Source organism: Lucilia sericata, unplaced genomic scaffold (genome assembly GCF_015586225.1).
Source record: "Lucilia sericata isolate MDLA Ls3-8-SP2 unplaced genomic scaffold, ASM1558622v1 Contig000028F_arrow, whole genome shotgun sequence".
Classification (NCBI taxonomy): Eukaryota; Metazoa; Arthropoda; class Insecta; order Diptera; family Calliphoridae; genus Lucilia; species Lucilia sericata.
In genome coordinates, this window is record NW_023994066.1 from 771471 (window position 1) to 792407 (window position 20937).

At 28.8% G+C, this 20937-nt stretch overlaps 1 protein-coding gene across 11 annotated transcripts in view; it reads right to left on the reverse strand.

The window, feature by feature from the left end:
* LOC119610549 overlaps window positions 1-20937 on the reverse strand; it is a 332175-nt gene that overhangs the window by 257779 nt on the left and 53459 nt on the right. For all 11 annotated transcript variants that reach the window (XM_037965897.1, XM_037965875.1, XM_037965865.1 and 8 more), the window contains one exon: window positions 11950-12434. In XM_037965897.1, the coding sequence (XP_037821825.1) occupies window positions 11950-12434 (485 nt within the window). The remainder of the gene's footprint in view (window positions 1-11949; window positions 12435-20937) is intronic.

Sequence of the window (20937 nt, forward strand, 5' to 3'; positions counted from 1 at the left end):
TTTCCACGCTGATTTTTCTTGAATGGTTGCTGTTTCACTTAGAGCAGTCTCAATCACATCCCAATAATCTTGCCTTATCTATAAACTTCGCATCTGTATTGACCAAGATGCATAATTCTCAGCATGCAATTTATCAATTTGAAAACTTGAGTTAGACATTCTTGTATTTCTTAATTATCTTCGATTATATTTATTATCAACAGGATACACAGCTTATATTCTTTATAACAATCCTGGGCCCATAACCAATGTTAAAATATAAGTCTTAAATATTTTAATTATATAAAAAACTTATTTATTTAGCTTGAACAATTTTTTCCAACTGACAAATATTTTTTCTACAATTGAAAAATATATAAAAAACTAATATGATAAAGAATTTATATTGAACATAAAGTATAAATTGTTTAAAGTATTTCTAACAAATTTTATTGATATTTTATGCATTTAACAGAATTTAAAACTGCTTAAAATACATTACTGATCAGAATTGGGATGCAAATATTTAAATTCGATTACCACTAATGTACACATTCATAAAAATGCATTTCTAAATAATATTTCTTAAGATAAATGTCAACTTGCTCATAACACATTTTAAAGATTAAAATCGCACAAGAATGCGACTTTGGGTTGTTTCTGGGAAAAGCTCTCCTGATTAAATTTGTTTGTGGACTAACAAATGAAAATATAGAGCTTATGAGAAATAATTGTCAAGTAAACCGTCTTAACTATGGATTACTTGGGGCAAGGAAACAGACCGTGGATAACTATCAGGCTACAAAGACGCAAGAGAAGAATGTCAACAATGAAGAAGATGAAAATAAAAACGTAAGAATAGAAATAAGATTAAACATGTAGATTATTGTATTATTATTTGCATAAATAAGTTATATGTTTGTAATTATACAAAATCGTTATTTGTTTTTAAAATTAAAGGTGTTCGTATCGAAATGAAAATAGATATTGGAGCTTGTGTTTCCATTTGACATATTTCAAATTACAATAGTTATTTCAAAAATTAAATTTAGAAAAACAATGTGTAAAAGAAAAACAATGTGTAAAGTGGTAACTTGCAAAAATGTTGATGTTGTTGGTTCTGTTGTTGTTTGAGGAAAGAATTCATAATTTGAAATTGAAGACATGTCAGACGTCACGCATTTATTTTAAAGTTGATAGAATTGCCTTTCAGATGGCATACAACATTTTATAAATAAAGTGGTTTTGGAGCATTTATAGATAAATATTCAAATTTGTTAGGGTAAAATATGGAGATAAAGAATTAGAGTTTTATTTTATAAAACGATTTTAATACAACTGACAAAACGAATAATAAAATTTTCTTTTTGAAAAATATAAAATTCAAAGACAACTAGAATAATAATTTATAAAGTTATTTTAACAAAAGTATTTAATTGAATATTTCAACACCCGCGCCCAATTAAATAAATCCAATCTTCTCTCTAAAATTTGTAAATGGCAGCTTAGATAAGGACTTGGTAAAGAAATCAGCAATTTGTTCTTTAGTTGACTTGTACACGATTTTAATAATATTGTCTTGAACTAAATCTCGAACAAAATTATATTTTATGTCGATATGCTTCATTCGTTGATGTTCTTTAGGTTCTTCAGCAATTTTTATACAAGACATATTATCTTCAAATATACAAACAGGAGCTTCAGTGTTCACATTGAAATCTTTAAGAAGTTTCTTTATTGAAATAATTTCACACGATGTAACACAAAGAGCTATGTACTCAGCTTCAGTGGATGATAAGGAAACGGTAGGTTGCTTTTTGGTAAGCCAAGAAACAGAACATAAATAAAGTGGTTTTGGAGCATTTATAGATAAATATTCAAATTTGTTAGGGTAAAATATGGAGATAAAGAATTAGAGTTTTATTTTATAAAACGATTTTAATACAACTGACAAAACGAATAATAAAATTTTCTTTTTGAAAAATATAAAATTCAAAGACAACTAGAATAATAATTTATAAAGTTATTTTAACAAAAGTATTTAATTGAATATTTCAACACCCGCGCCCAATTAAATAAATCCAATCTTCTCTCTAAAATTTGTAAATGGCAGCTTAGATAAGGACTTGGTAAAGAAATCAGCAATTTGTTCTTTAGTTGACTTGTACACGATTTTAATAATATTGTCTTGAACTAAATCTCGAACAAAATTATATTTTATGTCGATATGCTTCATTCGTTGATGTTCTTTAGGTTCTTCAGCAATTTTTATACAAGACATATTATCTTCAAATATACAAACAGGAGCTTCAGTGTTCACATTGAAATCTTTAAGAAGTTTCTTTATTGAAATAATTTCACACGATGTAACACAAAGAGCTATGTACTCAGCTTCAGTGGATGATAAGGAAACGGTAGGTTGCTTTTTGGTAAGCCAAGAAACAGAACACCCAAAAACTTTAATTAGGTAACCACTTATAGATTTTCTGTCTTCCACATCGCTTCCCCAATCTGCATCTGAATAACCATATAAAATTTCATCATCTATTTTACCATCATATAAAAGTTCCAAGTTTATTGTTTTCTTCAAATATTTAAGCACTCTTTTTAAATGATTCCAGTGACAATCTGTAGCACAATTTTGAAATCGGCTTAAATAATTTACACTAACACTTAGATCAGGCCTCGATGTAAGCATTATATACATTAAACATCCGATTAATTCTTTGTATGGTTCTTTGGTAAGTTCATTAGATTCTTTAGGCAAGCATAATTTGGTTTCCATTGGAGTGTCAACACCATTACAGTTTTCCATTCCAAAACGTTTAAGTAAATTGACTATAAAAGATTTTTGATTAATTTTCATTTCTAAATTTTCAAAATTTCGAATAACTTTGACACCCAAATATACATCGATATTTCCCAAATCTTTCATTTCAAATTCTTTCTTTAATAACGTTTTAACTATTTCAATTTCTTTCATGCTGTTTCCAACGAGCAAGAGGTCATCTACATACAGTAGTAAATATACAATATGATTATTGAGCTTACGCATGTACAGACAATAATCATTTTTGGACCGTTCAAATTTTAATTTTGTAATATAATTATTAAATCTCTCGTTCCACATGCGTGGGGCTTGCTTTAATCCGTATAAAGAGCGATTTAATTTACATACCATATTTTGGTCACACTTAAGACCTTTAGGTGGTTTCATGTATATTTCCTCACGAAGATATCCATTAAGAAACGCAGTCTTAACATCCATTTGTTGAATATGGTATTTAAACTTATTTGCAACAGCAAGTAATATACGAAAAGTTCCAATACGTGCAACAGGAGAATAGGTTTCTTGAAAATCAAAACCTTGACGTTGAGTAAACCCCTTTGCTACAACACGAGCTTTGTATTCACCAAGATTTCCATTACCATCTAATTTTCGCTTAAATACCCACTTACTGTCAATAATACTTTTTCTTTCAGGACGTCGAACTAAATTCCAGGTCTTATTTTTCTCTAATGAATCTAATTCGTTTTTGACAGCTTCGTACCAATCACTAGAGTTATGACAGTTTTCTATATCTTCGTATGTTGAAGGAGTATCAGACACAAATTGTTCAGCATTTAAAGCTAAGGCCATATAATTATTAACTTTAGGTTTTCTTATTCTAGTACTTCTACGCAATGGTGGTTCCTGTTGATCAACCTCTGAGTTTTCAATTATTATTTCATCTTCGGCCTCTGAGTTTTCTACAGTAATTTCATCAACATCTTCACTGCTCTCAATAAGAGTCTCAGTATCTGTTTCTTGTTGACCTACAGCTTCTTCGAATTGATCATCACCTTCACTGTCTTCAGAATAATCTAATTGAGGACTGCTGGCAGATTCTTCAACTTCATTTGGAAACGATTCCATTTCTACAGATTTTGTAATATTTTAATTTATTAAGACAGAATTGGCAAATACCTTTTCATTGAAAACAACATCTCTTGACAATACTATCTCACGTTTAGTTGGATTCCATAATCTGTAACCGTTTCCACTATATCCAACCATTATAAACTTATCAGATTTCATATCCAATTTCTTACGTTTTATTTTTGGAATATGGGAATATGCTACGCAGCCATACCAAATTTCAGCTGGAGTTTTATTACAGAAAATAGCAACGGTATGACTTCTATTTGTCACATAATTAGCACAATAAACAGCTTCTGTCCATAGACTCTTCTCTATACCACAATTATGAAGTAGCGATCTTGACTTCTCTATCAACGTACGGTTCATTCTCTCAGATGTTCCATTTTGTTCGGGAGTATAAGGATTTGTATATTGAATAGAAATTCCTGAAGATTTGCAAAATTCTTTAAATGCAACTGATGAGTACTCTCCGCCATTATCGCATCTCAAAGCAGCAATTTTACAATTATGTAAATTTTCAACCATAGATTTGAAAATTTTAAAGTAATTGAATATTTCAACATTTATAACGTCTTAAAAAGCGCCAAAAAATGGCGTTTTTTCAAATTTCAGGACACGATATCTCAAATCCCAGATGTGATGAAGAAAATCTGTGTGAAAACAGCGCGAAGAGCATGTAAATCAACTTAAAAAAATTATGGGAGTGTTATAAAATATAACCCAAATATTTTAACTTAGAAGGAAGAGAAGAAAAGATGTTGTAGTCCAGATATAGAATAAGGAAGCTCGGAAAAAATATTGTATATATGTATGTATGAAAATATTCAATATATTTATAAGACTTTCATACTAAGGGCCATTATTACAACTTGCCTTTAATGTTCGTAATAAAAGGTAACTTTAATTAGAGTAGGGAATAAAGTGAACTTTAAATATTTTCATTATTACAACATACGTAATTGTAATTGTTTATTATACAAAAACCGTAGCATATTTTTTGCCGTTAATAATATTTTTCATATGAAAAATGACATTGAATTTATTTTTCATTCATATTAAAAAAATCCTAAAGCTTACGTTAAAAAACAAAGGTAAGGTGATCTTCTTGTGACGCCTCGCCGGTATTTACTACTTAAATATTTAATTTTTGTTTCCAGTAGGGTAGAAGGGGGACCATACGCCACTTTTTTTTGAGGCGGCCTCAAATTAAAACCACAATACATATTCTTAATTTTTGTCTTGGTTCAGATACTTAGATATGTTGGCTTTAGTTTTATCCCTTTCAATCTTTCCTAAGTCATCCTCATGCACATATTTTTTTAACTTTTCCGCACTGACCAAAAACGGCGATACCGCCCCATCCATGGGGTAAATGCGCCAAGGGGATGGGGCAGATTTGTCATTAGTAAAATAAAAGAAAAAATTACAAAATTAAACAAACCAGATATTTATTGTTTATTTCACAAAACTTAACAAAAAAAATTAAAACAAATTATTACTGATTTTTTCTATATTTTAACCAAATTTTGTTCTACATCACAAACATTACATATATTTGGCGATGTGCCCCACGGGCAGTTCTGTGGTTTAGTTTCAATTTTTTTCGGGCTTCAAATTATATTATCGAAAATATTATTATGTCTTATTATTCACTATTATTGACGTTCTATCACTGACCAATATATTTTTTCTATCACAAAAACTAAAAAAGTTAGCACAAAAAATTCACACAGTGAAATATTTTCACAGCCCTTTGAAAAACAATTAATCACGTCTGCCTCCCATCATATGCAAAGTTAATCTTTCAAACTTTCAGGGATGATAGATAATCCATAAACGCAAACAAAATTTGATAATGCGATAAAATCGATTACTCGGTTTTCAAGTAATTCGCTTTGGCAGATGTGCCCCTATGGCGAATGATCCCCTTTCTACCCTACACGTTTTTATTTTGTAGAACTCGTGATAATGCTTGTCAACAGGACATTGAAACGGACTTGGAACTATCCACGCTCAGTTCAGAAAGCTTGTTGTAACCTCTAACGTCCTCACCAATTCCACCAAAAAAGTGTAAGCCAACTCTCGATAGTCTCTGCCAGAAATTTGGTGATACCATAGAGAGTATCGAAAAGAGCTTAACAGCATCGCTTGAACAAGAGACGCCAGACGAAGCCTTTATGAAAGCAGTGGTATGTTTAATGAAGGATCTGCCAGTAAACATAAAGGACGAATTCCAAGCGGGTGTCATGCAGGACCTTTATCGGTTACGTAAAGATTGCAGATATGCAAAATATTAAATAGTTTTGTTTACTTTTTTTATAATTATAATTTTTTAACTATAATTAGTACAAGCATTTTTTCTTTCTTTAATTAATTAATACATTTACTAATTCATTAATTTATTCAAGTAGTCAAAGAAGATATTTTATTGTTTTTAATATACTATGTATATATCAAATACCTTGTTATTAAAAAATCACAGAATTTGAATTCTTTTTAAATAACGGTTTATTTTAGGGGGGATAAATAAATTTATTTAAAGATGGTTAAAAAAATATTATATACAGAACAAAAAATATGTTAAAAATTAATTTATTCATATAAACAAATTTAAAAAAATGTTAATCTTTTCTGTAAAAATTAAAATTTTTCTATAAAATTTTAAATTTTTACAAAACTCTTAAGTTTTTATAAAAAAGAAATTAAAATTTTTATAGAAAAAATGTTAAATTTTTATAGAAAAAATGTTAAATTTTTATAGAAAAAATGTTAAATTTTTATAGAAAATGTAAAATTTTGGTAAAAAAATTTTAAAATTTTCTAAAAAAAATTTTAAATTTTATCGAAAAATTTTAAATTTTATAGAAATATTTTAAATTTTATAGAAAAATTTGAAATTTTATAGAAAAAATATAATTTTAGAAAATAACTGGCGTCCTGTGGTCTATTTAAGAAAGTACATAAAATATTCCGTATTTCTGTTGAACTTTTTCCACCATATTGATGAAGATTTGATGAAGGTTTGATTGATGGAATATTATAACCAACATCATTTCGCCACGACCCGGCCTGAACTACACCATTTGAATCCTCCCAATCAACGTAGTTTCTTGGTATATATGATGGTTCTTTATCGTGGAACATTATAAAATTGTGAAAAACAACACATGCCAAGACTATTTTTTCAGCATTATTCGGATATAAATGTAGTGTTGTCAGGAGTACTCGCCAGCGTGACACTAAAATTCCGAAAGCGTTTTCAATTGTACGGCGAGCTCTTGATAATCTTTTATTAAAAATATCTTTATCATTTGGTAAGAGCTCGCCAGGGAAAGGACGCATTAAATTTCTTCCCAACGGGAATACGGCGTCACCAACAAAATAGTGCGGAATTTTAATTTCCGTATTCGGCAAATTTTTTGGCGGAGGTATTTGATGCTTATTGTTTACCAGCCTCTTTCCAAATCGACTCAATTGAAAAATTCCTGCAAATTATATTTTAAATAACATAAATTAAAGCAAAAGCCGTCACTTTGGCTCCCATAAGCTCCTATATCAATATATGTAAAGCGATGTCTGGCATCACATGCTGCTAACAAAACAATTGAAAAAAATTTCTTGTAGCAGAAAAACTGACTTCCGCTGTTAGGGGGCATTGTATGGCGATGTGCTTTCCATCGATAGATCCTATACAGTTAGGCATGTCCCACATATTCCAAAAGTCTTCTGCAATTTGTTGGAAGTATTCTTTGTTTGGTTCAGCCACATAGATGCTGCCTAATTTGCTCCTCAGTTGTCTCTAGAATAATGCTTCTAACCGTTTCTTTCCCCAATTTGAAGGACCATGCCAGTGATTGGAATGAATTTCCTTGAGTTAAATATCTTTTTAGAAAAATTAAAAACAGTTATGGGTTATGGAATAAGAAAATTGGGTTTAAATTAAGTACTTACAGCAAAGTCACGGCCAATCGACATTCTGGCTGCACAGGCTCCCTTAGGGAGTTTTTTTGAAGATAGGGGGAAATAAGGTCCAGCAATAGTTTATATACTTCTGGAGCCATTCGCGTATAAATGAAAAATTGTTTATGGTCAATTTCCTTCATTCGTAAAAATGATTGGACAAAAAACCCGTTTATCCTTCTGTCCCTGTTAATTTCCCTGACGGAACAGGAGCGTACTCTTTTCTTCTTTAATTCACTCACTTTCTTTAAAATGCAAAGTCCTTCGACAGATATCTTTAATAATTTTAACTTTTTTAAATATTTTAATTTTTTGTCCATTTTTATTTTCAATTGTTAAAACTTTTGAAACTATTTGTTCGTTATAAAAAAATTTTGTGTTATCAGTGCTGTATTTTTTTGGTATTTTTTCACGAAAACAAAATTGGGATACTAAATTTTCTTAAAATTATTACAAAAATTGTTATATTATTTTGTAAATTATGTTTATTTAATATGTTTTTTTCTATTTGAGAAAATATGAAATTGTAAAAGTAAAAAAAAGAATTGTAAAATTGCATTAAATAAATAAATAAATAAATAAATAAATAAGGTTTAATAGTTTCATTGTAACTTAAGTATATTATAGCCACATAAAAGTCTCTTCTGGTTTTTTTAAGCATTTGACAGGCTTTTCGTTAGGTTTTGGCATTACCTTAAGCTAGTGTATTCATATTATAGTTAGGCCTTTACTCAATCGAAGATTTTACAAACTACAATTATTTTCTAGACGTTGATGTACAAAATGTTTGATATTTCCTTTTACATGACTAATTAATGCCTTTATAATAGCAAATTGAAAGGACTTAGCACTTTTTCTTTGTATGTATATTTTTATTGTTTTGAGGACTTAGCACGCTTGCATACCACAGCAAAAATACATGTTTAAAAGTTATTTCTTGATTGCAACATGTGTATTTCAAGATGTTTTATAAAAATGTTTTATAAAAACCAAATTTTAAACTTGATCGTATTAAAATGAAATGTTCGTGTGAGAACTAAACTGTTTTAGAAATACAGGCTGATAATCTTCTTTGAGTGTGCTTTTCATCGATGTGTAACTTGTAATTTTTCAAATAACAAGTTCGCCTGTGTTTCAAATTATAAATATTTCTTAGAAATCATAAACAATATTAAACAAGTAAGAAAGTATAAACGGGCGTGACCGACCATATGATACCCTACACTAGTTATGGATATTAAATATGTTTTTTTTCATAACAAAGCATTTATCTTCGATATTACCTTGTTCCGATACATTTAAGCACTTTATGGATGAAAAACTAATTTTTTGAAAGAGGCTTTATATGAGGGCTAGGGGTAAATATGGACCAAGCCCGATAAAATTTTGTGAATATATTTATATAATATCTATTTGTGCTGAATTTCATTGTATTTATAAGTTAATTTTGGACATTCAAGTAATTTTCTGAGCTAGGGTCAAATGAGGCCCGATCTTTATGAAATTTGGCAAGGTCATCAAGGCTTGCATAAAACTTAGTTGTGCCGCTTTTTATCGATATACAGGTATATTTAACATAATTATGAGCTCAGAAGCCCTTTTCGGGTGGTTCTTTTGTATGGGGGCTAGGTGAAATAATGGACCGATTTTAACCAAAAAAAGCGTGTGCCAAATTTCATACAATTATCTTGAAAATTGCGACCTGTGATGGGTATAGGACGAATATTTGTGTATGTTACAAACATCAGCACAAACCCAATATACCCTTCCCACTAAAGTGGTGTAGGGTATAAAAAGTATTTGCTAATTCAACCTCCCTTATATTTTAGAATATTAAATCAGGGTTTCAAAAAACTGCTAATTGCAGTCGCAAATTACTAAATATTTGACTAAATTTAGTACCATGCTTAAAAAATAGTAACTCGTTAAAATTTCCCCTTACAAGCTAACTGAAGTCAGTCAACTGTGTCAACACATTGCTGCAATAACTTGCAAGTGGTTTTGTTTTTCTTCAGTAGCCACACACACAAGCAGCGGCCATGTTAAGTTTTTCAACTCAGCCGAACTGAACACAACGACTGAACAGTAAAAACAGTTTTGCGTGTGCTGCTTACGTATTGCTTAGTTCTTGGTTTCGTTTTCTTACTAAGGGACGTAAAAAAAACTGATAGTTTGACTGGTTAGTACAAATCAAGCCGACTGAACAATAAAATTTGATGGGTAGTTTGTTCATTAAGACTTTGTTATTGTATGCAATTTGTTTTAGTATATTGTATGTTTTTGTGTTTAAAATTGACAAAAGTAAACAAAGTAATTGATAATTATTGCTAATAGAAATTGTTAATTAATTTAAAATTTATAAAATTATAAAATACTATACTTATAAATTTAGATATTTTCTTTAAATAAAAATTGATTTAAATTTAATTTAAATTTAAATTTTGATGATTTTTTAGTGAGAAACTTGATTTTGACCCCGGTTTTTAGAGGGTTAATGATTTTTAATTTCGGAAATTTTATCAGAAATAACTTTTCATGGACTCGGAAATAATAATCGCAATTTAATTGATCAAAATTAAGCAACAATTGGTAATAATATAATTTTTACTTAATTATTGGCAAAAATTGCCTTTTTCCCGAAATCCTTCAAATTCACATCGCAGGTACGGTAAAACTATGAGAGGTATTAAGCTCATTCTTTCTGTGTTTAATTCTTATATATATCCTTTATAATATCCAGTATAGAAAACTCTAATTTTTAATAATCCATTTAACAAGATTTTTTAAAGTTTGAAAATGGAGTTTTGGAGATGCTGTTAAAATAATGACCCTTTTTTGACCACCGACTAAACCGAGTAAGCGTTATCCAATTTGAACAAAAATTCGTACTAGCACATTTATGAACCTTATAAAGATAAACATAATATTTTTTTGTAAAATTTTTCAAAACTAACAAAAATTTTCTTATATTTACTTTTATATGTCTTCAGAATCACAAAATTCTCGGGGGAAATTTTAATAACTCAAAATTTTTTTAACCAATTTTGAGTTTTTCCATCTTTTTGGAAAGACAATTTTGTAGACATTACGATTTTGCTATAAAATGGTGCAATAATTAATACTTAAAGCCTCATTTTGTGAAAAAAACTCCAAAAAGTGCCATTTTTCCCATATAAACGCATTTACAAACTTTAAATTTATATGTATAGTAATTTATAATTTTATAAATTTTAAATTAATTAACAATTTCTATTAGCAATAATTATCAATTACTTTATTTACTTTTGTCAAATTTAAACACAAAAACATGCAATATATTAAAACAAATTACATACAATAACAAAGTCTTACTGAACAAACAACCCATCAAGTTTTATTGTTCAGTCGGCTTGATTTGTACTAACCAGTCAAACTATCAGTTTTTTTTACGTCCCTTAGTAAGAAAACGAAACCAAGAACTAAGCAATACGTAAGCAGCACACGCAAATCTGACATGGCCGCTGCTTGTGTGTGTGGCTGCTGAAGAAAAACAAAACCACTTGCAAGTTATTGCAGCAGTGCGTTGACACAGTTGACTGACTTCAGTTAGCTTGTGAGGGAAAAATAAATACTTGAACTTTCTTCAGTTCAGTCGACATTTACAAAAATAAAACTAAATATTAAACCCTGTATTAAATATTCCAGAATTGACACTTTTTACTGCAGTTTTTATTATGTTTTGATCAATATTTGATGATTCCTCAGAAATTCCATTTTTTCATAAATTTGTGCCATTAAAGGCAAAAAAATTAATTTCTAGATATAGTAGTTAGGGAACTAAACCCAGTCCGATAGAATTGTTTGAGGCTTGTACATAACAAAGCTCGAAGAATTCATCGTGATAAAATAATGTCAATTATGGAAGTTCAAGCCATATTTGACTATTATAAATCAAATTTATAGTAATATCACGCATATCATATTATCCTGAAATGGATTTTAGAGTTCCAAATATGCATGTTTTAATATCAACAACTTAATCACTAAACCATCATGATCATACTAAATAAAATTTTCTATATTTTCTATGTATGTATGAAAAAACTTACCACGCATTCACCTATATGATGAACAACACATGGAATATGTGCGGTTGCACCTATTTGCGTCGCAATAACAGTTGAATTTTCTGTTCCAAAATACATTGGCGTATTAAATACTGATTTATTTAGAGTTTCACTTGAATTATTGATGTAAAAGTTGTTTTCAATATTGGTGTTAACTAAATCAATGACTTTATGAGCTACATGACTATTAGACAAGCGATTCGCAAACTGGTCATTGGTATTCGATGTAAAGGCGGCATTCAATTCATTTTCACTTCTTTCTTTTGTGTGTTCGATGTATAATGGCGAAGCAATTGTCCTTACACCATTACCTTTAGAATGATAATGACTTTGAGGTTGGAGAGTCAACGATGTCGGTTTCAAAGATGAGCTAGCAATACTACCAAATGATTTAGAGGACGTAAATATATGTGACTTTGTGCTCTTAAAGAACTCTTCATTCCGATCCATGTTATCCGCCATTAAACCTTGGAAAACAAAGTGATTGTATGTTATTTTTATTATATTATATTAATAACTTAAAGTATAAAATAATAAATATTTCAAAATTTAAATAATGGGAAATCTAAAGCTACGTTCACACCTATCAAATATTTGAAGTTTTTTTTTTATCAAATACTTGTTGGCTGTAATGTGAACACAAAATATTTTGAAGAGCAAACAAAATATCAGCTGTTTTTCGTGAAACAGTTTTATTGGTCAGCCTACAAATATTTTCCCAATGTGAACACAATGTGAATACCTAACATGAAAAATTTGTGTTTAACGTTAAAGAACTATTTAATTAAACTTACAATCGTTTTTTACGATTCCATAGAAATTTATGCATAAAACAAAAAATTAAATACATTTTTATTTCATCATATGCTTAAAATGAGCATTTCTTTTTTGACGTTTTGTTTGAAGAAACAAAGCCAAACACAATTCAATACAAATAGTGAAAATTTGTTTGCCCGTTGTTTACATTACGACAAATAATTTCTTAAAACAATTGACGGATAAAACAGTAAAAAAACAAGATTATATTATGGACCGATCGTGAAAAAAAATTAAAGTAACATTTTGTATGCTAAAGTAATGTCTGTGTCAGATTTTGCATGGATATATTTGTTTGGTAAGTAGTAATGTGAATTTAAGTGATATCTGGGAGGGAACCTTATATGGGAGCTATGACCAAATATGGGCCGATCGTGAAATTTTTTTAAATAAAATTTTTGTAAACTAAATTAATATTTGTGCGAAATTTTGCAAGGATATCATTATTTAATAATGAGTTATGTGCGTTTAAGTGATTTTTTGAAGGAGATCTTCTAAGGGAGCTATTACCAAATATGGAGCGATCGTGAAACAATTTTAAGATTACATTTTTGTATACAAAAGTAATATTTGTGGCAAGTTTTATGTAGAAATTTTACAGTATCATTTCTATATACATATAAAAGCTATATTTGTGCCAAATTTGTATGGATACCATTATTTGGTAATGAGTTATATGCGTTTAAGTGCTTTTTGGGAGTGGACCTTGTATGGGAGCTATGATCAAATAGGGACCGATAGTGAAAAAATTTTACAGTATAATTTCTATATATTAAGGCAATGAGTTATTTGCGTTTAAGTGATTTTCGGCAGGGGACCTTGTATGGGAGATATGACCTAATATTGACCGATAGTGAAACAATTTTACAGTATCATTTCTGTGTATATAAGAAATATTTATGCCAAAATTTGTATAGATACCATTATTTAGTAATGAGTTATGTGCGTTTAAGTGATTTCCGGGAGAGGACCTTATATGGGAGCTATGACCAAATATGGACCGATCGTGTAAAAATTTTAAAGTATCATTTCTGTATATAAAAGCAATATTTGTGCAAAATTTTGTATGGATATCATTATTTGTTAATGTGTTTCGGGAGGGGACCTTGTATGGGAGCTACTGCGAATTATGGATTGATTCAGAAAATGTTTATTCTATATGAATTCAATTGACATAAAACTTTTACGGGAATATATACATTTGTATGGGAGGTATATGAAATTGTGGACCTATTCCGCCCATTTTTAACAGGAATAAAGAAAGCTTTCATATACAAACAATTGTGTGCTGATTTTTATGAAATTATATCGCGTAGTATTTGTGAAAATTGTATTAGAAAGTGTTAATAAGGCTTTGCTTTTTCGGAGTTTTTTTTTTAAATTTTGATTCATAACTCTTGCCGATGTAAACCGATTTTGCTCATTTTCAATACCAAACTGCCTAGGACAATAGTGAATTTTTTGGCCGAATTTCAGTAATTGACTTAGCATCGTTTTTACGTGAGCGTGTTTTACACAGACAGATGGACAGACGGAAATAGCTTAATCGACTCAGAATTTGATAAGGACCCGGAATTATATACTATGTTGGGTCTCAGATGAATATTTCTTGGTGTTACACACGGAAGGACAAAGTAATGTATACCCTCTATCACCACTGATGGTGGTGGAGGGTATAACAAAGAAGAGCTGTTTGATCTTACATTTGTATTGCAAGATCAAATAATTATTTTGCCAAAATGATGTCATGTATTGACTTTTAGTGTTCACATTGATGAAACAATAACAAAATACCCAGCAAAAATTAAACGAAGTACTTCAAAAATAATAACATTTATCACCACTTCAAAAGTAGCACTAAATGACTTTTTTTACCTTCTGAGGAAGTGATGTTTAAAGACTTCCGAAGAAGTGAAAATAATTCTATTTTTCAATGTTGAAGATATATTTTTTTGTTCTTACATTTTTATGAGATAAAAAATGTTATTTTTGGGCTTTTGTATTAAATATGCCTATTTACCTTATTAATGTTAATATTATTTGGGTCAAATTAGTTGTATTCTGTACTACAATATCACTTCACAAAAATAGCATACAAATTACGTCTTGAGAATGACTTCAGAAGTAGTGAAATTGGAATCAAATTAAAAGGACATCCCTCCTATGACAAGTCTGTGTTAAAATTACCACTTCTTCAGGTATTTTTCATTACTTCCAATCTATTATTTTTCGCTTCTTTGGAAGTTATTTTTTTGCTGGGATATTTATTTGCCAGCAAATCAATTTGTTTTATGAAAATCATCCGCATTGCTGTTTGTTAACATGCAATATTTTATGTTCAGATTCGACAAAGTTTTTTTCAATCGTGTTATATATTAATATTAACTGTTTTATTATATAAATTTAATTTTAAACCTAATAAAAATAGTTAAAATTAAAACAAATTCGTAAATTGTTTTTTTCTTGCATAAAAAACGAATTCAATAATTTGTTTTAGCTGTATTTTATATACCTCTTCTCACCAAACAATTTCAAAATCAAACAAAAGCTGATTTTAGACTTTTTTAAATGTCAAAAGTGACACCTCTGTATACTTTGTGGATATACTGCGGCTGCAAACATGTGTTTGTTTGAACCAAATAATTTTGCACTGTTTGATAAAACAATAACATCTAGGCTTGCCAGACGTACTGTTTTCAGCAGTACGCGTACTTTTTTGTGGTTAGTGTACTTTTAACTGTATAACCTCTAAAGAAGTACGCAGAAGTACTTATTTTTAGTATTTGTACTTTTTTTTAAGTTTTCCATAATTTTATACGTGTAATCATGAATATAAACAAATATTCTATAGAATCGCTATTTAAGGACTTCAAAGATAGTTTGAAAGTGGATTTACTAAGCTCAAAAAGGCAAATTCGACTATAAGAGGTTTCGATGCCTTTGTTATGCATAAAATAGTGCGTTTATTCAAAATGCTTTAAAGTTATTAAATTTTGATTAAGATATCACTGTAATGAAAGTTTTTAATGAATTTTCGCATAAAAAAGACTGCAAATGTGAAGGACATGTAAAAGTTGTAACGTTTTTGTAAGAGTTAGAGATCTAGATTTTTTACTTGATATTTTTTCTCCATAAAAAGATATCAAACAATGGTAGATGTTTAAAAATGTGAACAAACCAAACGAAAGAAAAATTTGGAGAATTTTACATTTTTTAAAGAAACTATATAATAAAAATAATAATAATAATAATAATATATAAATATATAATAATAATATAACACCCCGTAACAATTTTGAGAAAAAGCTTTCACACATAGAAAAGTTGATATGCATGTGAAACTAGAGTCAATTTAGAGCAATTCTGCATAGTTCGATTTTTATAATCAACTCTTATATCCTTATAAAAGGACTTCAAAGTTTAAAGGACTTACAATTTCAAACGAATATTTTAAATATTTATGTATACATATGTATCAAATGAAAGCTGGGAATCTGTAGATACTACCTATATTATTTAATAACTCATTTAGTCAAAAAATCGAAATAAATTAAATTAAAAAATGCTCTTATTTTGAAAACAAAAATGTTTAACTACTTTTTTGTAACAAATTTTCTTTAAGCTTCCATATCTCTTTTAATCCTGATGGATTTAAATAAATAACATTATTTTGAAGCAGAAGTTCTCAGCTTCATTTGATATTAATACCAAATTTCTTATATAAATTTGGAATTACATCTTTTGAAATCGTATGTCCTTTAAACTTTAAGGTCCTCTCACAGGAGCATAAGAACTATGAAAAACTGAGTACACAGGGTTAATACTATTGGTTCACAGTTTATACATATAGATTTTTTTCATGTGTGAAAATGACTGTTGCACCGTGTAATATTAAAAAATGATTTGTAATTGGATTAATTTTATTTGTCATAAATTAGTTTTATATAAGTTTTTTGTTAAAAATCATTACAACCAATGTCAATCTAGCGTTTTTAGAACAATATAATTGATTTTTTTTTCAATTATACTGCTTTTTTAACTACGAAGTACGTTTTTTTATTTTTTATTTCAAATTTTTTATTTCAAATCTGGCAAGCCTAATACCAAAGAATATAAAGAAATTGGGGCTTGTCAGTTGGTACCTAAAGGAGTTGTCATTCGGTATCTAACTCTAAGAATGTATTGGTAGAATTTTTGTATAAGTATTGTCCAACCACTTTCAGCACTGAATCAAAACCTACATAGCTGCATAAAAAGGAACTTAAAACTTTTTTGAAAAATATAAAACATTTAAATTTATACTTTCACAGATTTTTTAATTTTATTATTGCACATTTGATCTTTAAACATTTAATAAATACATTTTTCAATTTGTTTATTCCTATATTTGCAAAATATTATGTTTATATTAAATTTATTTCCCATTTTCAATACTCAAATTAAAACTTCGTTTTTTCTAGTTATAGCATTCACCTTCGTGAGAACGGTATATATAAGTTTGTCATTCCGTTTGTAATTTCCACAATATAATTTTCTGACCCTATAAAGTATATATATGCTGGATCCTTATAGATAGCGGAGTCGATTAAGCCATGTCCGTCTGTGTGTCTGTCTGTCTATCTGTTGAAATCAATTTTCTGAAGACCCCAGATACCTTCAATAATTCTGTCAGACATGCTTTCGAGAAGTTTCCTATTTAAAATCAGCAAAATCGGTCCATAAATAACTGAGAAATGGGCAAAAATCAGAGAATACCTCTGAAAATTTCCTCAACAAGTTATAAATAAAAGCATAAAAAACAACAACAAGGAGATGAAGCAGTAATATGTTGGTAATACAGCTCATATTTGTTTGAGGGTTGTAATCAGTGTTGCCACAACAAAATTTTTTTTCTAACCAAAATTCGAATAAAAAATAACCAAATTAAGAAAAAAGTAAACAAAATTATTTTTATTTGTTTCATGTTTACATTTGGACATTAAAATAACAAATTCATTTTCTGAAGTGGAACTATGTTAAGTTTCTTCGCTAAACTGGCTAAACAGTTATGAGCGTTAAAGTAATTTTCTGTACGGGATCTTATATGAGACGTATGGTCAATTATGGACCAATTCTCATAAAATCTGACAGAGATATTTGAGTTCCTTTAAAACTTGATTATGTTGAATTTTTTTGCAGTACATTATGAGTTTTAAAGTCGTTTTCTGAGGAGACCTTTTATGAGGGATAGAGTCAATTATATACCGATCCTCATAAACTTTGACAAATACATTTCCAAAAATTTTTTTTTATATTGAATTTCATCGCTATAGATGTTTTTTAAGCAATATAGTAATTTTCTGAATAGGGTATAATATGGGGGCTAGGTGAAATCGTTGACCGATATTTCGCATTTTCTATACCAATCAAACTGGGTCAATTAAAAATATTTTGGCAAAATATTTCAGTTTTCTATCTTGTTTCTTTTCGACTCTATTGTGTTTTCAACAATAAATATATGTCTCTTCGCGGATTCGTTAATAAGTATAATTAATATTTATTTAAAAAATAACTGAGTTTTTAACGCGTTTTAGCGCAATTCAAAGATACTCCACATATGACTTTTTGGAAAACAATTTTAAATTATAAAATTCTTCCCATTTTATGTACAGATTTGGAGATTTCGTTCGAAATTTGGGTTTAAATTGTAACACCATGTAGCGGATGTTAGCAATGCTAACTTAGCATTACATTCATAACTTCAGCAATATTAGTAAACGTAATCTATCCAAATTATCCGACAAATTGACCAAAATTTAGAATTTAAGACAGTAAAACATCATCTAGAAAATGTAAATAAAGAACTAAAAGTCGTGGTGAGAGAGTAGAAGTCAAATACCATGAGTATCAAATCTTTGCATATAACGCGATTATTGTTCGTCGTACGAGTTCAGATGTTATTACAACTTTTGTACACAATACAATTTCATTTTCCTTAGCTGTGTTACTTAAAAATATCAGTTTATTAATACTTTAAAGCATATACCGGCGTATAAAGAGGCAGATAGAAAAATCACCACTACATACACAATATTGGTATTTTTTCAGAGAAATTGCACTGAAAAAAATATTTGGTTATTTTTAATTTTGAAGATGAAATTGCATTACTGTAAAATGAGAATATTTATAAAGAAAATGTAATCAATGTACATAAGAATGATAATTTCTTCACATAGAAACAACATTTCAAATTAAAATGTACAATAAAATAATGAAACAAGATGAACCTATTTACTTTCATTGTCGAAAATTATTTAGGGTGTACGTTGTTTTTGTAAATTAGGCTCTTGTTTTTGCAAGTTGTTATTGTTTTTTCAAGTTGTGTTTGCAATTTCTTTAACAAAGCGACATCAGCCTGCTTTGTTGAATGCTGTCAATCAACTAAATAAAATATTTGTATTTTTGATGCTCTTGTTTAGAAGTTCGTCTGCGATCGTGTTGTGTACATGTAATTTGCCGAAAATCTTCGTTGTCAGAGCAATACTAGCGCCGACGTCTGCTTTAAAGATATTGTGATACTATTCTTGTATCAATTAGCAGAAAATACTTTATTAATTCTTATTAAATATTTTTTCTTAGAATTTCGGCAAATTAGCACAGCATCTTTAAATTTTAAATTTAATTTGGAGGACATAATCTACTAAGTACGTAGACTATTCCCACCAAATTTTATAAAAATCGAAATGCGAAATACAGCCTACTTCGTTTTTTTTCGTATAAGTATCGCGAGTTCTTTACATAAAAAGTTTCAATAGAAATATTAACGGAAGGACGGACGAGTTTGAATCGACCTAAAAAGTGATTTTAAGTTCATGGATGCACCAAAAGGAGAGAGAGGATTCATTATTCACGGTGTTAGATTGACTAGTGTAAATCAAATAATATTACGGTGTTGTTATGATTTAAATCAACTTATTTAATATGTGGAAAGCTCATAGGTACTTTTGCTAAATCCTAACCAATTAAGATATCGAAAAATACCTTTGTGTACATAAGTATAAGTATATATATACAAATTGCAGTAATAAAAAAATTTCGAATAGTAAAAAAAAATTCCACATATTACCAAAATTCAAAACAGGACGATATGTATATTTACATAGTTGATTTAAAACTAGAGATAAAAGAAGTTTTTTTAATTTTATTTTTAGAATAGAAAAGTTCAATTCTTTGCAAAAAATAACCAAAACGAAAAAATAATTCACATGTACACATGCAAAATAAAAATAACCAATTTTGGTTAATAATAACCAAAGTGGTTGTAATACAATTTGAGGGTGGTAGTACAGTACAACGATTAATATCTCTTTCTGCGCTAATACAGTTTATATTTGTTTGTGTGTATGTTATGTGTGACATGTGTACAGAGATACAAGTCGATTCAAAATGCGGCTTGTACTACAAATGATGTATTTATTTTTTATTGTTGTTTTTACTTACTTTGATGCAGGTATAAAATGTAAAATTATAATAAAATACAAAAATTAATTGAAATTTTATAAAATTAAATTCTAAAAATAAATAAAAACTGTTTTTTAAAACATACTTGGTGAAGGGTATATAAGATTCGGCACAGCCGAATATAGAAATCTGTACCCCGTTTCTGTAACTTTTAGTGAGAAGTTCTCACATCGAGAAGTGTGAAACAAAAAATTCCATCGTTTCTCGATTTGTGAGTAAAAAGTGTTTCTGTAACTTAAAGTGAGAAGAGGCTACACGAATTACGTTTTTATTGGAAATTTCCAATAAAACAGCTGTCAAAAATATAAAAATTAAAAGAAGAAAACGAACAAATTTATAAACGAAGAATAAATAAACAAAAAATATAGAAATTAAATGAAAATTGTTCGAAAAATTATCCCACTAAATTCGCCCTTGCCAAATTCTAAGTTTACGCCCACGTACTTTTTTAGCATTTGCTTCTGTATATCCGAAATTCCTCGTATTTTCTAAAACTTAGTGAACAATATTTATTTTAATCTTAATTAATTATAAATATAACATTACTTTTTCATTATTTCATAGAATTCGTGTTTAAATTATATTTTTTTTTTTAAATTAAAATTTTACTTTCCGCACCGTTTTAAAATGTGAGTTTTTTGACAGTTCATGTGA